General features: G+C 36.7%; 1 protein-coding gene across 2 annotated transcripts in view; it reads left to right on the forward strand.

The window, feature by feature from the left end:
- HOOK1 (hook microtubule tethering protein 1) overlaps nt 1-21,891 on the forward strand; it is a 31,023-nt gene that overhangs the window by 5,057 nt on the left and 4,075 nt on the right. For both annotated transcript variants that reach the window (XM_038182884.2, XM_027462676.3), the window contains exons 2-21: nt 2,708-2,793; nt 4,604-4,676; nt 5,004-5,054; nt 6,538-6,670; nt 7,571-7,638; nt 8,874-8,936; nt 9,974-10,057; nt 12,878-13,044; nt 13,610-13,750; nt 14,526-14,727; nt 15,481-15,591; nt 15,791-15,878; nt 15,963-16,023; nt 16,628-16,768; nt 17,417-17,504; nt 18,120-18,154; nt 18,636-18,718; nt 19,088-19,188; nt 19,524-19,625; nt 21,141-21,209. In XM_038182884.2, coding sequence (XP_038038812.1) covers nt 2,708-2,793; nt 4,604-4,676; nt 5,004-5,054; nt 6,538-6,670; nt 7,571-7,638; nt 8,874-8,936; nt 9,974-10,057; nt 12,878-13,044; nt 13,610-13,750; nt 14,526-14,727; nt 15,481-15,591; nt 15,791-15,878; nt 15,963-16,023; nt 16,628-16,768; nt 17,417-17,504; nt 18,120-18,154; nt 18,636-18,718; nt 19,088-19,188; nt 19,524-19,625; nt 21,141-21,209 — 1,947 coding nt within the window. The remainder of the gene's footprint in view (nt 1-2,707; nt 2,794-4,603; nt 4,677-5,003; nt 5,055-6,537; nt 6,671-7,570; nt 7,639-8,873; nt 8,937-9,973; nt 10,058-12,877; nt 13,045-13,609; nt 13,751-14,525; nt 14,728-15,480; nt 15,592-15,790; nt 15,879-15,962; nt 16,024-16,627; nt 16,769-17,416; nt 17,505-18,119; nt 18,155-18,635; nt 18,719-19,087; nt 19,189-19,523; nt 19,626-21,140; nt 21,210-21,891) is intronic.

A 21,891-nucleotide genomic window follows, 5' to 3' on the forward strand; every position in this document is an offset into this window, starting at 1 on the left:
ATGATTAATATCTCTACTCTCATATTTTTCTGGGGGCTTATATAACTTTCAAATACGGAGAGAAACTAAGACTCCTGGTCCTGCTTTTTGCTTAATTTCAATTAGCTCTTTGTATTCCTGGAGGTACCGGTGTGCGCAGCGCAGTGCTGTGCGTCACAAGGTTTCCTGAGGCTTTGTTTGCTTCGACCAGCTTGGATGACCTTGATCAGAGAAGTGAAATGAGAAAACCTGTTACCCTACTTAGCAATTTCTTCAGGTTTACAAGGGTGTATATCCAAGCGGCAGCGCTGCAGTGTCGTGCCATAAAGCTCTGACTTCTGGCATGCTTGGTCTTGACTTCTGTGAGCTGCTGTGCCTGCTCCCGAGTTGGCATTAAGGCTGCTATAGTATTAGAAACCAGTGCTGTCAGTCACCGCTGCTTCACTTTGTGTGCTCCTACTTAATCCTTTATGTAACCTACAAGGGATTACCGACTTGTTGCTTGCCATAATAGGGGATTTTAAAAAGACTCTTTAAATTGAAAAACAAGTGTAAAAAAACCTGTCTGCATATATTTCTCTTCTGGGCTCAGTTAGGCAGTTTCTGAAGCAAGCAAACCAATATTCAGTCTCTGGTCGCTCTTATAAACACGGCAAATGACTGCTTCAGATTCTCACAACTGGAAACAATAATTCTCTGCCACTCTTGTCCAAGTAGTGCCATTTCCCAAATGCACTTGACTAAGTCATTCACTGGTGGCTTTTGAAAAAGCTGAAGTGTCACAGGATGCTTGGGGAAGGTCTCATGGGATGGAGGGGTGGCTTAGGACATGGTGAGCATAATAAGTACCAGAAGTCAGTTTTCATAGTGGGCAGAGATTATGAAGGTTTGTTCGTCCTTCCATTCTATCCAACAGAAACCTTTTAACAGTATTAACAGCAAACTTTCTCCTTTTTATCCATTGTGTTAAATAAAGCTGAACTTAAAATAAAGCTTATCAGGAATTCTTTTCCTGAGTAACCAAGGACTGTTGAGTCCCTGAATGACACAGGAGGATAGGGTGGCTGTGGCAAAGCTCAGTACAGACTTGAGTTTCTGGAGAATGCAGCCAGGGAAGACTTGGTTCACTGTTTCTTTCCGCATGAGAAGCAGGGGGTGTGAAGTGAAGCCAGCAGATGAGCAGTTCTAACGAGAAGGGGTGTCCTGCAGAGTCTGTGAGTGCTGAGATGGGGCTATGAGAAGTGCTTCAACCAAGCTCGTGGAAGAAAACAAGACTGAGGGCTGTTAAAGGCAAATACCCTGTCTGTTCTCCAGGGGTTCTCCAAGACACAAACTCCTGGAGGCTGATGAAATATTTGGCAGTTTGCAGTTGCTTTTTACGGTCAGTGGAGTGACTTGCGAACCTGGGTACCTCAGTGCCTTAAGGCTGTATACCTTGAAACTATTAGAATTGCATGTAGAACTTGGTAGCCTGATAAAAGAGCTGCCTGCTGCTGTGTATTGTACTTGTGTTACAGCCTGTGTATCACTGGACGATGGGACTCTTGGTTACTGTGTATAGAGCTGTCTGGTGGGCGAATGGTCCTAGCAGTGCTCTGTAACGATGTAGAAATGAAGAAGATACTCTTCCCTGCTGTTACTTTTGGAGAAGGTAGCTGCAAAAAACTCAAGCTGATAAATCTAAATCTTTAGGATGGGAACTGAACCTTGTTTGTGTAGTCCTAGCACAAAGGGGCTTTAATTATACTCGTGCCTAGAATCACTGGGCAGAATGCAAAGATTACTTATAATAATTTGTATAGAATAGATAAATAAACTTCCAATAAATTAATTTCATCTGTAATCTGGTTTTATAATAGAGCTGAAAAGTGAAAACTGCGGCTTTGTTGCTTAATCTTTAGGCAGAAATACATAGATGGGGTAAAATTGCATCCAGCGGTGTGTTTAAACACTAGGTAGTGTGATGCTTGTAAAATACCGGAAAAAACTATGTGAATACCTGGGAAAAATGTGTAGTAGATGTTACAATAGAAATTTCTTGGCTATACAGCAGTATTTTGAAGTTGCCTATTTTAATAGGAGTATCTTTAGAGCAATGTTGGAATTTCTGTGTTGCCAGCTTGCACCATTTCAAATGCTTCAGTGTTTCTCAGCTGTCTTCATATCTTTGACGTGTACAGTAGCTCTTGGATAACTGCATTAACTTTACAGTAGTTTTTCATAATTTTCTGCTTTCATTCTTAATCCCCAGGTAATCTCTGGGCATTCTATTGGTGTTGTGACTTCTGTTACTAAATGCACGTAGTAAAGGACTGGAGATAATATCTATGTATATGTATTTTTCTCATCAGTCTTCATTCCCTCTTCCAATGCCACTTTTTGTTTAGGTAGCGTGTGTCCAGAATTAAGTGCTGCAACATAATCTGAGGAATGGATAACTATGAATTTACTTTCCTGATTATTGTTCCATAATCTGCTTTCTAATAAAAAGACTAGTGTTGAAAAGCAAAGCATAATAATACTAACTTTTTAAGCGACTAGTTATAATCAGCAGTCACAGATATCGAGACAATTGGGTTGGTTTAAAAGCTATGTAGTTCAAAAAGGATTTCAGGCTGCCTGAAGTAGAAGGACGTATTTTTAAATGCTTGCGTCTTAAAGAGGAAAATGATAACTAGTTTGCTGTCCTTCTATCTGACTAAGAAACACAATGTTTTTCCCTCTTTAGTTGCAGACATTCAATACTGCGGCACCTTGCAGAGATGTTCAAGACTTGACTAATGGGGTTGCCATGGCACAGGTACTTCATCAAATGTAAGTTGATACTTAAGTTCCAAGAAGACATATTTAGTTTCTTGAGGCTTTTCTATTTAACATGCATGGTCATGTTAAATTCAACATTTCCCACACAAACATTTATGTTATAGTTACAAATTTAGAGTAGATGGTTGATAGCAGAAAATAAAGTATGACTTTATGTTGTTATTTGGGAGATGATATACTAGTTACATAATAATATGATAGAGTGGAAAAGAAGTTGAGGAGATATTAACTGCGGTTTTAAATTCATATGTAAGAGTAATTAGGCAAAACCTACAATCTCTTTCATTTTTTTTTTTTTTTAAAATCAACTGTATACCTAAGATACAGGTATCCATGGAAATCTGTGCCTCTGTGGAATGAGGAACTAAAAGTTCAAAAGTCATATCTGTGCTGTCTTCCTCTTGGGATTGCTCAATTGTTGCAGACTTAGAACACAAGATTTAAGTGCTAACTTATTTGTGTGGAAAAAAGAACCAGGAAACCTCAGCAACACTGATCCATTACTATTAAAAGCCGTTGCAGTGGACCAAACAAAAGCAAATAAATTCCATTTTTATTGGCATGATGACAAATGGTACTGAGCTGGGTGACGCATTCATTCTGAAATTTGTAGTTTCCTCAGAGAGGATTACACCACCATTCTTTGATTGAAACAAGTCATTGCTGCAACATTTGTTGGTGGTGATTCCCATAATAAAAGAGAAGCCTGAACTACCACTTCCTTGCTCAAAATATGTTTTTGACTAAGATACTACTTTTAAAAATTATTTTTTAAACTTTAACAAGTTAAACTTCTTTTTTCAAGTTGACACTTTTATTTTTATTTTTTTAAAGTGTGCTGCATAAAGACGGCTCACTCTTTTCCTGGAGCCTGCAAAAATTGGTTGAGGATTGCCTAGTGAAGATTTGCTGAGGGTTGTTTCCCAGCATCTCTGTACTGTGTCAGTTAACTAGTTGGATGCCACTATTTCTAAAGTAGTGTGTCAGTCAAACTGCCACATCAGGACGCTAGCATTGGAAACATCAGCAGTGCTACAAGCGAAGGTCTGTAGCAGCGGTGTAGTCTAGAGGCTAGAACTCTGGCTTAGCATGTATTTGTGGTACTAGGCTGACACAGGCCTTGGGCAAATTTCTTTACAAGCAAGTGGTTGATATGCACGTGGGAATAATAACTGCCTCTTATTAGGTGCTCTGAGGCCGGGGATAAATGGTGTGGTGTGAAAGTTGAGATACAGTTAGGTACGCTGTGGTTGTGCTTCTTGGCAATTCAGTGTGTATAAAGTACCCCCACCAGCAGCTCACCTATGATGGTGAAGTGAATATATTTCTACCCAAGGGAGCCAAAGAGATACAAAAAAATATGAAATACAAGTAGATAAAATTATTTTTTTTTCTTGCAAAGTGCCTTTGACTAATTGTAGTGAAGGTAGAAAAATCTAAATATATAAGAGTAGGTAGCAAACTTAATGACAGCACTTTTCAAATGATAATGTTTCTGTACGGCACTGCGATCACTTCTTAAGATAATAACTGAGCATGACAAAGGCCTTTACATACTTGTGTTACCAAGTTTAGCTAGCTTGAACATCTACAGAAATTCTTCCTGCCCTGGAAGATAGTATCATAATTCAGCCAGTAGGATGGAAATTCCCTGTGACATAAGTATAATTTGCAATTTCCAAGAGTTCATGCCTCATTAGACACCCTAGTTAAACTTTCTGATGATTTAATGCTAAGTGTCTAGTACCCTATTTAATTAAATGTGTGCTTATTAATGTTTCATCATTGAATTTCATTTCAGAGATGTTGCTTGGTTTGATGCATCCTGGCTGAATCGCATTAAAGAAGATGTTGGTGACAACTGGAGAATAAAGGTAGGTATTCAGTGCTGAAGTTAATAAAAATTTTGTGGGGTTGGATATAGTGTCTTTCCTGAGTGTATCTAGCAGTCCAAAAACTACTGATCAGAATTAAGCACAGACTTTTTGAGGTTATTTTAAATGTACTTGAACCGTCTATCAATAGTTTGATTGCATTCCAATATTGTTGCATGGGGATTTTCTGTTGTGGTGTTTCTCTTCCTCTGTCATTATGTGGTCCACTCATAAAGCTGCTGTGTAAGCATTTGATTGTAAATTATTTAATTACAGTGAAATTAATAGTCTTAATAAAAACCCATAACCTTATCTTTCATCTATTAGTCTAGTAATCTGAAGAAGATACTGCAAGGAATTATGGACTACTATCATGAGGTAAGGAAAAAGCAGCAATTTTATAATTGTTCTGAAGAATAGATGTTTTCCTCTTCAACCTGGATTTTTGGGGTGTTTTTTATTCCCCCTGGCTAATTAATCTATTTTAAGGGCTTTTAGGATAGAAAGTATTTGATAATTATCCAGTTAAATGGGAGGTCTGAATGAATATAAAATTAGTCTGATGCTAATACAAGTGATATGTTTGTGCATCTCATATATACACATGCTTGAACAGTTTACTTTAGATAGTAGGAGTATAATCTGGAAACCATGTCCCTGTCGCTGCCCAGGCACATGTCAGAAGTGCTGAACTACAGCATCCTACAGACCTTTGGGTGTATATTCATATTTGCTCTTGTCTGGTGAAGTTCAAATCCTTTTCTACACAGCAGAGCATTTAGCAATCCTGGTCTTTATTCTGATACTCATCTGGAAGCTGGTAGATAAATAATGAATCCCCTGGGTACGGGAAGGATTGCAGTTTGTTCTCACTTATGCAGGACGGTGTTGTAGCCATAAAAGGGTGCTGTGTTCTGACTTAAACAAATGGGAGGAAAAGAAAAAAAAAAAGCCCAACAACAACCCACTAACAGAAAACATTTGTTTAATGTAGTATGGAGATTGACTTCAGTTATGTAATAGGTATGATGTAGAAAAGCTAGCTGGATCATCTTCCTGCTTCCTGGTCTCACCTGGCCTTAGTTGTGATACCAAGTGCTGAGCCATTTGTATTGTCAGGTCTGAGGTGCTCTGGATATATTTAGGCTTATGAGAAGGTTTTTGAAGGATTAGGGAGAAACTGAATTTGAGAACATTTTTAACTTCTTTTTTATCTTGGTGGTAGAAAAAAAAATCTCTAATATTTGAAGCCTATCGTAGGAATTTTAAGTTATTGCTACCACTATTTTCTTGTGCAAGGGGTCATTAAAAACAGCTCAGTGCATTTTCAAAACTTGTGTTTTTGCTAGAGCAATTTCAATGAACTCTTATCAATTTGCATAACTTCATGGCAATAAATAATTGCTGAGTGGATTGAGTATATTTTTAATGCCATTCACTTCAGATTAGACTTAGACCTATTCAGAGGCAAATAGGTGCAGAGTTTGGTAAAGGTCATTGGCTAGCACTGCACTGAGTACCCCTTTCCCCAGCACACATAAAGATTTAGGAGAGGAAGTTTAGGACTATCTTTCCTGGCCCCCAGAAGAGATGTTTTGTGACACCTCGGTTTCATGTATGATACCCTGTAACAAACAAGAACATTTGTTTAGGTCTTTTTGTATTTCTTGATCTAATACTATATACTCTGTTTGTATCTCTGCATTTAATTTTTAAAGTTAATCTTTAAAATCTTTCCCTTCTATAAGTTTTTTTCATAACAAATCTCTTAACGGCCTCTTCATTCTTCAGATTTCCTACATGGTAACACATCATGTTGTGAGAAAGCAAAAGCCTTCTTACTCTTTTCATCTTTTTTCAGTTTTTGGGTCAACAGATTTCAGAAGAACTTATCCCTGACTTAAATAAGATATCTGAGAATTCGGATCCCACTGAACTGGGAAGATTTTTGCAGCTTATTCTAGGCTGTGCAGTCAACTGTGAAAGGAAACAAGGTATGGGCTACCTTATTCTGATGAACAGCAGACTGCTTCAGGGTGTAGTGATTCTTAAGGTGGAAGAGGTATAGAATTATTTGCTTTATTATGTATCAGAACATCTCAATTGTTCATATGCTGCATTTGCATACTTAATCTGAAACAGGATTTCACTTCATTTTCCCATATTTTTTCTGCTTCTGTGCATAAAACTCAAATTATGTTCAAGATGGGGTGAAAATAGTCTGAAATATGTGTGTGAGGGGTTATTCCTACTTGGTGAAACAAGTACCAAGACCTAAAATTTACCATGCAAATGCCAATTAAGCAAATCAAATTAAAAACTGATATTAGAAACTGCATTTTGACAATCTTTAGTCTTTTATCTATCTGTAGAGATAATAATCTCTCACAGGAGCTAATGCTTAATGCTCTGATGGCTAAGAAATCCTGGCATGCTTTTGTTGGTAGAACAGTTGCAATTCCTAAGTAGTCTGGAATAATTTCATCAAAGAATGCTTAGGAAGTATGCTAAGTTGGGTTGCATTGGGAATGAAGATACTAGAAATAACTATATTTCATTATACCTCATTAACTCAATTGCAAGGGTTTTGATCCTTTGCAATAACTTATGTTTATACGTCTGTATAGGTATGTTATTAGAAAAAGAACCGTGGAAGAAAGATATCTTAATCTGCTTTCTCTATTGTACATAGTATAAAATTGTTCACTTAAGAATTTATAATTTATCTACTATCTTATTGGATAATAATGATGTTGATTTAATAATAGCACTGTAAAAAGAACAGCATTTTAGAGAAGAACTTCTTGATCTTTATTAAACAAAAAAAGCTGTCGTGTTACTCAAGCCATTATGATGTCTGTATCGTGAGTCACACCATTTTTTTTTTTTCGTAGAACACATACAGAATATCATGACCCTTGAAGAGTCTGTTCAGCATGTTGTCATGACAGCCATACAAGAGGTAAGTAATAATTCCAAGCCTAATGTCAGCTGAGAAGTTTGTATATCCAATTGTTGATCTTTGTGCATTCTTTAATCCAAATAAATGTCTGTGAAGAGCCTAAGTACTTGACTAAGTTGTCTGGGAGGATTAGAACCAAGAGACCTCAGACTCCAGCTAAAGGGTTTTGATTTTAGTCTCCTATGCCCAAATGTTCAACTTGTGGAGATGATAAATGCTTAATATTTCCTGTTTCACGCGAGATGTCTATCTCATGGCAGCTGGTGTTTATACCGAAGTCAGGTTCTGAAATTTCTGTCCCAGTGTTATCGTCTTGGACCCAAGGCTATGCTAACGGCAACAGTTTGGCTGCATAGTTCTGATAGGTCATTCCAGCATCTGATTTATGAACTCCCAGCAGAATTTCTTCTGTTTTTGTCATGGTGCCCTCCCCCTGCCATTTTCCTGTGTTTTTAGTTGGATTGTTGCAATGATCCAGCTTACAGCATATCTCTACAGTCTCTACAGATCTGTGAGCTTCAGGGCTGTGAAGCTCAGGAGAGTGTGGAAGGAGGCAAGAACTACAATACTGATGTTTGAAGAAAATGTAACATGTAATTGCACATCCCTCCAGATAGCAGTGGAGTTGGTAGGAGGCTTTAAAACTTAGAGATTTAAACTAGCTATGCAGGTTTTAAAGCTGTTAATACCCTATTGGTAGAAATAATTGTTTGTTATTTTATGACTAATCAAACTTTCTGAAGAAATCTTATGAATAACTCTAATGCCTGAGTAAGAAGTAAAGCCCTTTAACTGCTGTTAAATATACAATGTATATCTTTGTACTTGAGATCAGTGAGAGCTGTGTTAATGTTCCTATTTGTGCTTAATGACAATTAGCGTAAGTGACACAAAGAAGCATGATAACTATTAAATTCACTGAGTGAAATCCTGTCCTCTGGTCTGCTCCCTTTTAACTTGACTGGGGGCTAGCAATTAATTCAGCAGGGGATATATTCATCCATTAACACGTTACTGTTCACACTTGGTTAATTTTTTAATCAAGGAGAAATCTGCCCTGTTATTCTAGATTTTCTTCAAAGCTTTTACAAACAATGAGTTTTTTATTATTATTAATCTATTTTGATGTATTGAGGGAAATGATGGAAAATACAGCTGATATTCAGTAGACAGCAAATTTGCAGAATATTAACCTCTAATTTAACCTTTTTTTTTCCTGTGGCCTTTTTCTGTAGCTCATGAGCAAGGAAGTGATGGGTCCATCTGCAAGTGATACATCAACTGAAATGGAACAGCAGGTAACTGCCTAATATTTGTAGCTGTTACAGCTTAAGATTGAACACTAATCAGTATCTTTTCATCTCCCAAATGAAGAGGACAGCTCTTCCTCTCCAATTTTAAAACCAATCAGCCAAAAACAACAACAACAAAAAAACACTCAACAATAAATTTCATTGTTGTCTCCTCTCTGCACAAACTGCTTGGTGTGTTCCAGTTAGTGTTGACAGTGTTAAACCACAGTGGTTCACAAAGGGCAGAGCAACATGCTGGTGTAGGCTGAGATGATACAATAAGGTATCATTTTCAGTGCTAATTCTAAGAAGTGGGTAGCAAGGTTTGTTCTAATACAGCTTCTCTACAACATATGAAGTGAAAGCTAGGTAATCTTCCTTGATGGGGTAGAACATCCCAATGTGAACCTACATAGCCAGAAGAGCTAAGTGGACATCAAGACTCAGTTGTATCAGGCTAAATGCTTCTCTATTTTTAAAAGGTCATGAAAATTTTTATTAATGTGAATGTATAATGAAGTTGTAAAAGTGTCTGCTCATAAAGGAACATCTGTATTTCTCTTCTGAAAGGAGGAACTTTTGATTGACCAGTGTAAGCCTGAATTTGGAAAGATCTTGCTGTGTTGACAGTGAATTTAATTTTGAGAGGAAGGAAGCCAGGGAACCAGGTTTTAGACTTCATCCATGTACATGAGTCTTACAGTTTCTGTTACTGAGCATATGTGAACCAATGAGCAGGAGGCATTTAACAGGCAGGGACTTGGAAACTGCGACAATACGGTTCTTGCTGGGTGTGTTCTTTGTTTTGCTGCTAGCATAAGTTGTTGTATTGAACCTGAATGTTACTCTGAGTTTCAATAATTCATTTATTACAAGTGGTATAAATTTAAAATGTGGCTGAAATGAACAGAGATCCTGATCCAACAGTATATGGGGGTTTCTAAGTCTATGTGCATGCCTAACATCCTTCTTTAAACAATTTATATAAGCAATTGAGACCCTGTGGAAGCCAGAATTAATTCACTGTCTTTGTTCTTTAAAAGCTTAAAAAAGCTTTGGAGGATCTTCAAGAAGCACTAGCTGAAAAAGAAGAGTTGGCACAAAGATGTCAAGAGCTAGATTTGCAGGTAAGAAACAGCAAGCAGCTTATTTAATATGTAGTGGTTGTGATTTAAGATTTAGAAAGTTGTCTGTTTCTGGAAAGAGCAGCCATTCTCTTCTCCAGAATACAATTACTGGAAATAGTGTCCTGATGAAAGTGTAAGATGAAGCAACCTTTGCATTAAGAGTTGACAAAGGACCTCATCTTCTACCTTTGTTTACTCCTAGTAGCAAATAGCCATGAAAACAAAGCTACCATGGATTTAACAATTGCCAATTCCATTTTTAGTCACTGCTGCCTTTAGTCCTTTAAACTGTATCCAAAAAAAAGCAGTTCATATAATAATCAGTCATTAGATTTAATCATAGGAAAATTATGCTGCTTCCAACAGCTGTTGATGAAAGATTCAAATTTATCTAAAAATTTAAAAACTCTTTATTGTATGCAATTTTAACATGGAGCATATTTGGCAAAATAGGATCAATTCGTTTTCATTATTTCTTGCTTAACCACACTGATAATACGTTTACTTTTGCTTTTAATGGATACAGGAGTTAATCCAGTCTCTTTAGAGGAAGGAGAGAGGATTTCATAACAATAAGATGGAACTTTTAATTAACTTTAAGTTAACTCACTTTTTAAAAATAAATAAATAAAATAATTAAAAAAAAAAAAAACAAACACATTTGTTAGCCCTAAGTTTTATTCCTATGTTATGACCCTATACTCTGGGAATAAAAAGAGGTTAGTGTGGTAAGGCAGTTCATTCACATTTGATTCTGTATGAAGTGAACATTTGTATGACATTTTATAGGAGCCAGAGAACTATACTGGCTCTATGAACCTATGTAAAATAAATTAAATAAATCAAGAGGCCAGTTTTAAATTTCTTGCAGATAGTGTAGTAACAACTGAAATAGTAGAATATGTTTAGAAAAGGATCTCTCCTTGCTAATTGCAGATGCAAAGGAAGATCTTTTTAGAATTAAACTAGTATTTTACTTCTGTTTTTCTTGAAATAATAGTACATGTTCCTGGTGAAAACAAAGGTGTAAAAGTATTTGCGAGGAGAACCCTGCAGAAGAAAACCCATTCTTTCAAATGTGCAAGAGGATTGCTCTGACAGCTGAGCTTGCAGATCACAGTTGTTAAAATTTTCAAAGTGTTGTGTTCACTCTTCAAATGTTCTTACTTCTAGAAGTTTTGGTAATAATTTACCTGTCCTTTCTGCTTCCATTAGGAGACTTAGTATGTCTCAGTGGAGATATCTTGAGGTTTCTCCTATACCCCCCACAAGTTTTTCCTTCAGAGATTTCTCTATTCAATAACAATGGGTTAAACAAACCCAGGTGCTCATAACAGTGTGGCCCAGGTGAAGGCATTAAAGATGTTGGGGGAAGGGTACTGCTGATTATAAACAGATGAGTTTTTTAATAAGATGATGTGTTTTTTAAATACACTTTCATAATTTGTGTTGACTTTGAGGTCCAGTGATTTATACTACTTCTGTTATGCTGAAATAATAGAAGAGAGAACTATCAGAAAGGAACTGAGAAAAAACGGAAAACTTGCTCTGAATTGTGTGAAAGGGTTGTTTTTAGGAGGTGTTGGGCAGGTGTTCTTTTAAAATTATTAAAAAAATGTGAATTCTCTGCATGTTTCAGGAGTGGCTGAGCCTTGAACAGTAAGGATGTTGAGTAAGGCTCAGATATGTTCTTTACCCACAGGTGTTTGTGCATGCATGTATACAGTAAGCTGATATCCAGTATTTAAAAAGGAGTGGACCTAGAGAGCCAGCATCTAATGAAGTGGTATAGGAATTACAGTTTTGTTTCTTAGATCTGTTTGATAGATTTTTAAATTATGATCACAAACAAGCTGTTTTTCTTAATGTTGCATTGTTTAGGCTATATCTGATGTTTTATTTAGTAATGTCATCACGATATATATATTCTTAACTTACTTATTGAAGCCATAATATTGATTGACACTTCTCATTTAAACTAATTCTTAATAAATTCACTTGTAAGGTCTCAGTCTTCCTTGATATTTTCCAAGAATATAAGAAAGGTAGGTTTTCTTTATGATTCAGGAAAGCATAACCCAAAAAGCGTATTGTCCCTGTTTAAATGCCAGTTAACTAACACGTGCTACACGCTCTTACGTTTGACAGGATGTTAAAATTAACACAACAGCTTTCACTAGAAAAACTTTAAAGATTCTAGCCTCTTAATCCTTCCCCATTTTATGGCTGTTAATATACTGACTGTTTCAGTACAGTGTTGTATTCTCATTTGCTTAGCTGTGAGCACTCAGTATCAAACCTGTTTGATTGTTGCCAAAAATGCATGCTCTATATGAAGCTGTCCAGGTTTTTTCTTTTGCGTGTGTGCTTACCAGCTTATGGCGCTTGAAACTGCTTCTTGCGCAACCATCCACTGCTGAGCGCACGGCAGTACTGTGTTAGTGTGCTAGCCAGTGCCATCCTGCTTTTTATTGTTAAGTACAAGCAAGATGGAGAGTAACCTTGACACCAGTACTTTTTTTTTTTTGTATGGCATCCATGGTATCCTTTTTAATAAAAGTACTAGTTTCTCTCCATATCCCATTGTAAGCCTTTACCATGGTTTCAGTTACAAAAATTTATCTTTTTAAGAGGGACTTCTCCTTTAGTGCTTCATAACTTACATACACTAAAGCATCTGTATGCTGTGTAAATTACATTCTAAAATTTCTAAACCCTCAACCTTTTTCATAAACTAATTTGGTGATATACTGCTGTCTTGCTTTAGTTCTTTCTGGTTGGACAGGTCTCACAGTGGTGATGCTGTTTTATCTATGCTAGGTGGCTGCCCTTCAGGATGAAAAAAACAGCTTGATGTCAGAAAATGAGATTATGAATGACAGACTAGAGCAATTAGATGACTCTATTGATGATCCAAATACTGTGGTAGCAAAAAAGTATTTTCATGCACAGTTGCAACTAGAACAACTTCAAGAAGAAAACTTCAGGTATGAAACCATTTTATTTTTCTTTCAAAGAACCCTTGCTTGTCATGTCAGATACGTTACAAGATTTTCTGGTACCCCTTAAGGATTTCCCATCTTAATTTCCTTTGCTATAAAAACTTTCTACTACTGTATTAACATAACCTATTTTAAAGATGGCCTTTACCCTGAAGGAAAAAAAAGCTGTTAATTTGTAATCACAGTATTGTGGCCCTTCGACACTTTTTTAAAAGGTGATGGAAAGCAGAAATAAGCACCAACGTGATTTGTGTTTAAAAAAGTCTCCTTAATGCACTGATTTCTTTCACATATTAGTCTTTCTTCTTGTAATTCCTATGAAAAAATATTCATATGATTCCTTGAAATATCATATCATAAATTTGCAGTACAGAATTCATTGTGATTTAACAAGTAGACAGTCAAAAGTTTACAGTACCCTTTTTTTACTACTCAAATCAATAGGTTTCCCTTTTCTTACTTTAATAGTTCTAGCACTAAATGGGTCATCATGAGCAAAATATGTAATGAATATGGATTCTTAATAGACTTCCTGTTTTTGATCTGGTAGGCTTGAAGCTGCAAAAGATGATTATCGTGTCCATTGTGAAGATTTAGAAAAACAACTGATTGAACTGCAACACAGAAACAACGAACTGACCTCTTTGGCAGAAGAATCTAGGGCACTGAAAGACGAAAATGATATTCTTAGGTATATAATATACACAGATTTCTTTTTTCTTTCTATTTTTTTCTCCACATTGGCAGGATTTAATGACTAAACATAAGGGTTTGTATTTCAAAAGAATTCTTTACAGCTATTACTTCTGTGGATGGGTCTTACCCAAACAAGGTCTAAAATAAATGTTCGAAAAAGGCCCCTTGACAAAGCAGGGATGAAATGCAAGCTTTCACACATAACCTCTTCTTAGTATAAGAATTCTTCTGCAAAGCAGGGTAAAATAAGTACAGATACTGTTCTTCACGTGCAGTGGAAAGTTAAGTTCTGGATGAATTAGGAAATTTTTGTATGAGTGTGAATGTGCATCTTATTAAGGAGGACATTTTTACTAAGGAAAACATTTTACGCTGTCAAGAGGCTGACTTTTCTGATGTAGAAAAGTGTATGTGCAGCTAGAACTTTGACATAACTTTTGGTATCATGTGGATGGCCAATACACACAAGTCCATAAATGTTGGGGGCACTCTTAGTATTTCCCAACCCTCTGTGTCCAGGCCTGTGTTGCCACAAATGCAAGTACCAGCTGCCTCTAGAGAGGGTCCATCCAGTGACTGGATGTGCTGCTGGGTGCACACATTACACGAACTGTTTCAAAGGGTCAGCAAAATAAAGCAGTAAGATTTAATTCTGCTTTTAAGCATGTTGCATCTGCCTTTGAAAATTGCTTGAATTTGCATGAAAGAAGAATCTGACTCTAGTCTCTCTAGAAGAAACATACTGTGCTAATTCCTGCTTATTCTTTAAGGGCTACTGCAGACAAAGCAAGTAAGCTGGAATCAACTATTGAGGTATATCGTAAAAAGCTACAGGATCTGAATGACTTCCGCAGACAAGTCAAATCTCTGCAGGAAACCAACATGATGTATATGCACAATACAGTCAGTCTGGAAGATGAATTAAAGAAAGCCAATGCAGCCCGTGCCCAGTTAGAAACCTACAAAAGACAGGTAGGACTGCATCTATACTTAAGATGTTACTTTTTTTCTTTTGATATTCTTACTTGAGTGCAAATATTTTTATTATTTTTGATTGGAAAAAAAATCAACAAAAACAATGACTGGCTTAATCTAACAGGCCGTGGATTTAAATCATTCAAAAAAAAATGTAGTTGCTTTTCAATTGATGACGATGTCATCAACAAAAATTAATTTAATGGGCCGTGGACTTAACCTGTATTGCCCCCTTAGACCTTTTCTCTGAAAACTCCCTCATATTCTGCAGTTTGCTTTAATAAACCGGGAAAGAGAGTCAAGCTAGCAATTTTAACTGTAGCTTCCCTCTCAGTCAACTGTTTGATGATTTGGAGGTTTTACTTACTTCAACCAAGGTAACTTGTGTTCCTGGGGAGAAGTTGTTCAGCTATTACTGAGATGACATGCATGTAATATTAACTTTCTTCAGGGAAATTTACTTTAAACCGTGAAAGTAGCATTTATTTCAACAATAAAACATTTAACTCCTGCAATAATGAAAGGAGCTACCTGAACTTGTTAAATCATTCAAAAAGCTCATTACCTCTTAATTAATAACAACAACAGCAACAACAACAACAAAAAAAAAAAACACACCAAAACATGCAAAAGCTTGGAGGATCAGCTGTTTATTTTTGCTAAACTGGGTATGAATGAAGGTTCTAACATAATTCTTAAAGACAGAATGTTGAAACCCTCATTTGCTGAATGTCTTCTCTTAATAAAAAGGTCCAGGAACTTCATAACAAGCTGTCTGAAGAATCAAAAAGAGCTGATAAGCTAGCATTTGAGATGAAACGACTTGAAGAAAAATATGAAGCTTTAATCAAAGAAAAAGAAGTAAGTGTCTTGAATGAGAGCTTATATGAACATCTAATGAAAATCAGTGCTGTATGTTTCATATTTTTGTTTTATGGATATAGATATATATATATATATACATAGAATGCATGTATAGAATACATAGTACTAGTCCTTATTAATGTTATTTGGTCCTAAAATGTTGCAGTGTGACTTACTTTCATCTCTGTTTTCTTAGAGACTGATAGTGCAGTGTGATGCATTAAAAGAGACTAATGAAGAGCTCCGGTATTCACAGATGCAGCAGGATCATCTGACTCAAGCAGGTATTGCTTTATATTCAGAGGCTTTTCTTTGTATGTTAATTATTTCTGTATGTTTGTTCAAACAAACTTCTCATGCAATTTCAGGTGCGTCTCGTGTTAGAAGCCACGATAATCTTGCTGCTGAAATTCTGCCGGTAGAATATAGGTAAGACACAAACGTTGAGCCAGTTTTGGGATTTTTATGTGTGGGGCATATTACTAATCATCTCCATGTGAGTTCAGTATTTTCAGCAACAACTTTGTCTCCCACTTAGATTTCTCTCCATGATGCTTCTCTAGACTCCCATGTAGCTTTTAATAATTATTTCCCAAAAACATAACTGATTTGCATTCTTTTTTTTTTTTTTTAAAGTCAGTTTCCTTTATGTAAAGGTTGTCTTGAAAATATCCATTTATGGATTGAAACAATTCTCATCTTTTGGCTTGCAGACAAAACAAACAAACAATACACAGCAAGTAAGACAGAATAGCGAAGGCTAGCTAATGTTACTGTGAAAGTCTGGCAGAGTAAAACATAAAGGCTCAACAAAATTTGAATTTGGAATTATATAATCTAAACCTTTGTCATTTCTCTTAAAAACCTGTTGTATTGTTTGAGAATTTTAAGTTACACTTAATCAAAAATTGTATTATTCCCCTGAGTGTATTCCTGAGGGGAACTTATTTTGCTCAATTTAGGCAGAACAGGAATATTACCTCTGATTATTTCCTAATCAGCAATGATCTTTTTGTTCCTCTTTTTGTTTCAGAGAAATGTTTATTCGGCTGCAGCATGAAAATAAGATGCTTCTGTTACAACAGGAAGGATCAGAAAATGAACGTATTATGGAGCTCCAGAATCAGCTGGAGCAAAAGCATCGGACAGTAAATGAACTAGAAACTGAGAAAAGGTAATGGGTGAAACAGCATCCTAAATGCAGAAAAATGTGGTTTCTGGCCCTTCAGAGTGGTCTTGTGGCTTCCATCTGTAGCGTGGTACTGTGCAGGAAGCCGGTTACTCTTTTTCTTTTCAACAATGTGAAGAAAACAGGAAAGGGTAATGAGGCAAAGAAGGAAAGCTTAAATGTGTCTTAAAATTTGGCAGTTCTGTGTCTAGCATGCTATGAAGGAACTTGTTGTTTATAGGATGCTCTTAGCTCTGATTTTTGGGAGACCAAGAATGGATATAAACTATTTCTAGAACTGCAAACAAATAATGTTATAATGCAGGGATATGGTCTGAATTTCTCTATCACTTAATGAATGCTGAAAGCAGTTTACTAGGATGTGAGTATTTAGGAGCAATTAAGCTTACTTAAACCTTAAAATGATTCTGGGTCTGTCATTATAAAATGTTTAATAAAGCTGCCAAATGTTTGTTTCAGCAGAAGTTGAAGTCAGACTAAAAGAATTTGAAATCAGTTTCTTTGTGGCTTAAGTGCTGCTGGGTAAACCCTCTGCAAAATTATCATCTAAGCATGGAGAAGAAAAGTCTTACTGTGCTGTGATCTATTTAAGATAGGTATTAACTGGCTTTTCTTGGCTTTTCTACCTAAAAGGCTAAATGAGGAGCATATTGGAGAGTTAAAACAGCAGATTGAAGATCTGCAGAAGACTTTGCAGGAGCAGGGATCCAAGACAGAAGGAGTAAGTAAATGCTCAGGCTTCTTGACCTTGAATATGTCACACAAGTTTTGTTTAAAATTCTTCAGTATAGCATCACGTCTTGTTTAGATGTGCCTCTTTTTTGTGGGTGCGTTTAGTTCTGATACATACTAAGAAGGCAAGATTCTGGATAGGTGCTTTTTCTTTTTCTTCTTTTTTTTTCATTGGTGTAAAATATCTTTATGTTGTAGCAAGAGTAAGCAAACTTGGAAACTGCTTTATTGCTTCGTATCAAAAAAATACACCACCCATTTGTTTTCACTGGAAAAGAATCATATTTTGTGTAATTCCATTTTTTTCCCCCTTCTTTAAGAAACTAACTCTTCTATGTTTTACTTCTTTAAATCTCTAACTGTAGGATTAAGTGATGCTATAATGAGGATAGCTTTAAAGAAAGAAGATACTGAGGTTGCTTTTTGCACCAGACAGATACCATGAATGCAGTTATAGACATGCATAAAAAATGCAGTCTTTGAAGCTATGTTTGGCTTAGCTAATTTAGGTGTGCTAAGTATTCTAGGCTCATCTGTAAGAACACTTTTAACATTGTGCGGTGTGAAGTATTGAAATTAACTGAATTTTAACTTTCTTTCGTAGTCTAGCAACCTGAAGCAGAAATTGGCAGCGCATATGTAAGTATGACACATGCATCCTCAATAACTTAATTATGCCAAATAATTTGACTTTTTTAGCACATAAACTGCCTAAATCTTCATACCCATGTCTTGTTTTTTCCAAGTCACTGTCTTGAGAACCCATGCATGTAGTGAGTTAAGTATTAGCATTCAGGTTTTGTCTATTCCAGTCATGATAATCTTGTTACAGTAATATTCACTTAACCATCTCTTCATTACCAATGGCAGTTTACCATTTTGATTCTATAACAGACTGTTAAAACCATCACTCTTGCTGTACTCAAAATGCATTTAATTCCTCTGAAATACGTCTATCCTTCCATCAGATTGTAGATCATGCTAAAGAGATGCTAGAAGGGTTTTTTTGGTGTTTTTTTTTCTTCCCCACTATCTTGCTTCTAGCTTTAGGTAATCAAGGTTCAATTTGAAAGTCAATTTAGTTGCAGGCTTAATCCTCAGTACAGTCTTTCATTTGTAGGGAAAAATTGAGTGAAGTTCATGATGAGTTACAGAAGAAGGAGGCTGCTCTTGCAGAACTGCAGCCTGATGTCAGTCAGAACCGTAAGTAGTTGTTTTCCCTTCCCCCCTGTTATGTTTCTTCTGAAATGATTCATATATCTACTTGGCTATGGGATACTTGTCGGGATAAGGCTTTTTGCTAGAGTGTAGCTTTAAAACCTGAAACTGGGGGAAAAAAAAAGTGCATAAGGAGGCCTCGTGAGGGCATTGTTTTGTTGAATGATGCCTTGCAAAATGGGAATTTGGGGTCAGATCTAAGATCTTATGGTTCAGCTGAAACAAAAATAAGAACTTTGAGGGGAAATTATGTAGTAACTGAAGTTTGTTTCTTTTTTGGGGGGGAGGGGGAATGTTTTAAGTACCATGTCTATTTTTGTTTTGTATGTCATTGTTAATGATCTCTGTAAACAGCCCAGAAGATTGGAGAACTGGAAGCAGCCTTGCGAAAAAAAGATGAGGACATGAAAGCAATGGAAGAAAGATATAAAATGTACCTTGAGAAAGCAAGAAATGTGAGTGGCATATTTCTGAACATATACATTCCTATGAATTGTTGAACACATTGACTTGTCCTGTCCCCTTCCCCTCTAAAATTAATAGCTGCATGTTGCATTTTTTGGTCAAATTGCTCAGTTGCAATCAGTGTAATGTATGAGAGAACACTGTTCAGCCTGAACCATGAGATGCATTAATGATTCTTCAATAACTTTTAATATCTTATTTCATACTGTATGAAAGCCTAGTTTTCATCCTGGTTACTTCACTAGTTTGGTCTGCTTTTGTATCTCTCCTGTGAGCAAATGAGATGCAAAGCTGACATGTAACGTATTGGTTTTGCCTTGTACAGGTGATAAAAACCTTAGACCCCAAGCTAAATCCAGCATCAGCAGAAATTATGTCACTCAGAAAACAGATAACAGAGAGAGACAAAAAGATTGAAGCATTGGAGGTAAACATTTACGCATATTTAATACTAACTTCTTACGTGTTCTGCTGTCTCAGATATCAGACAATCAAATTACTGTTTCTTCATGGTGCAGTGCCCTTCAGTGCTGCATTCAGTTAGGAACTGTGCAGACCATCCAACCTAGAGATTTTTAGCTTAGCTAAATTAAGATTTTATCGTAGCATGAATCTGTATGGGCACTTTAAGTTTTTTTTATAGTCTTTCTGTGTACACCCGAAACACTAATTTGGGTACTTTTTAAACTCTGAAAAGCTCTAAGTGAAACTGCACTAGCCTAATGGCTTTGCTTCAATACAGTAACTTGTACAGAAGCGTGGAGTCTGACCTCTTTCAGTAGTAATGTAACTTAGTTTGTGTGATTGACTAGGTATTAGGGCAATGACTTGTTTAATAGACCCATTGTTAGTGACTTCGTATACTGGAGTGCTTGAAACCAGAAGAGTGTAACCCGTTAATGCAGGAAAATTTGCTTGCCTGTGCTTCTCTGAAAGGAATGCTGGCAGTAGTCCAAGGGCGAAGGAAAACTGGGAAATGCTGCATTCAGTTTTATAGCAGCCCCGATGGGACTGGTTAGAATAGTTATTTCAGCAGGTATGACACTAAACTGGGAGGAGCTGTTGGCTCCCTGGAGAGCAGAGAGGCCTTGCAGAGATACCTTGACATACTAGAGGGCTGGGCAATCACCAATGACATGAAACTTAACAAGAGAAACTGGATTCTGCACCTGGGACAGGCAGCCCTGGCTGTATGTATGGGCCAGGGGATGAGAGGCTAGAGAGCAGCCCTGTGGAAAAGGGTCTGGGGATTTTGTTCAGCGACTTGCACATGAGCCAGCAGTGTGCCCTGGCAGCCAAAAGGGCCAACTGCACCCGGGGATGCATCAAGCATGGCACTGCTGGCCGGGCGAGGGGACTGTGCTGCTGTGTTCTCTGCTGCTGTGGCCTCACCTCAACTGCTGTGTGCAGTTTGGGGTGCTACAGTATAAGGAGGATATAAAAAGACTGTGTCATGTCCAAAGGGCGGCAACAACAATGGTGAGAGAGAGATCTGGAGGGCAAGACACATGAGGACACATAGAACAGAAATTCAGGAATACAATAAGAATATTCTGCAGCTAGGGGTACATTCTTGTTTTTGAGTTTTCCTCACTTTAAAGTGAGAAGAGACTGCTAATCTGTTTATAGACTTTCTAATACACCCTGTAGTTTTTTCATGTAGTTTTCCCATGTTTTTTCATTTTTCCATGTATTTTTTTCCCAGCTTTAAAATAAGTTGCAAATTTGAAGCAGTTAAGCTTAAATAGAAGTTGCATTTCTTGAGGTAGCCTGTAATTTCTGTCATTTAAGGAAGTATCTTTATTTATATCTGTAAGCCTTCTAGCTGCTTTGCATGTTGAAGCATTTCTGCTGCGTGTGCTTATTTCACTTCGTGGACTGAAGAAAGTTTATGCAGATCATTTCTGTGTTTTAATTGATATTCTTCTCTGTCTCATTCCAGACAGAAAACAAAATTGCTAAATTACGTGATTATGAGGAAAAGCTAATTGTAACTGCGTGGTATAACAAGGTGGGTCAAAAGTTCACTTGCAGGTATCTTATAAATCAGAGAAACACGTTTTGCTAAGTGTGGCAATTAAATCTTGCATCTCTGTTTTTCTTTTGAAGTTTGCTATAAACTGGTGCTTAGGACAGAAAGCCTGTAACTTATCTACTTGTCTGAAATATCCAGCTTGCAGGTTAGCATGGCCTCGTGCCTAAAAACATTGAACTAGGAAAAGGAGACAAGTGAGAGAGTTCCAGTTTAAAATGAGATCACACTCTTCGACTTGCTAATCCTGACTGTAGGCCAGAATGCAAAGTTCAGTGAGTTCCAGCTACAATTTCCAGTACTGTTGAGGTAACTTGGGAAATGCCAGCATCAACATGCTTGACAGCAGCGTAAAGGGAAAATGATATAACAATCAAATATTCCGTAAAATTATGTTGTTTAATCTTTTCTATTTGTCTTTGGTGCTTTGGAACAGGAGACTTAAAATTTGTCATAGGCCATGACTGCCATCGTGATGTACCATTTGTTTTCATAAGTTTACGGAATTTATGAATTTATCGAGCTAAATTCTTGAATGTTCAATAGGCACTTGTTACTGTTGAGGTTCTTAGGTGTGAGACCAAGAGAGACCATAGTTCCAAAGGTTTTCATGTTCCTGCTTTAGATGTGCAGTGTCTAGCACAGTGTTTGTGAAGTGAAG

This window comes from Anas platyrhynchos, chromosome 8 (genome assembly GCF_047663525.1).
Source record: "Anas platyrhynchos isolate ZD024472 breed Pekin duck chromosome 8, IASCAAS_PekinDuck_T2T, whole genome shotgun sequence".
Lineage (NCBI taxonomy): Eukaryota > Metazoa > Chordata > Aves > Anseriformes > Anatidae > Anas > Anas platyrhynchos.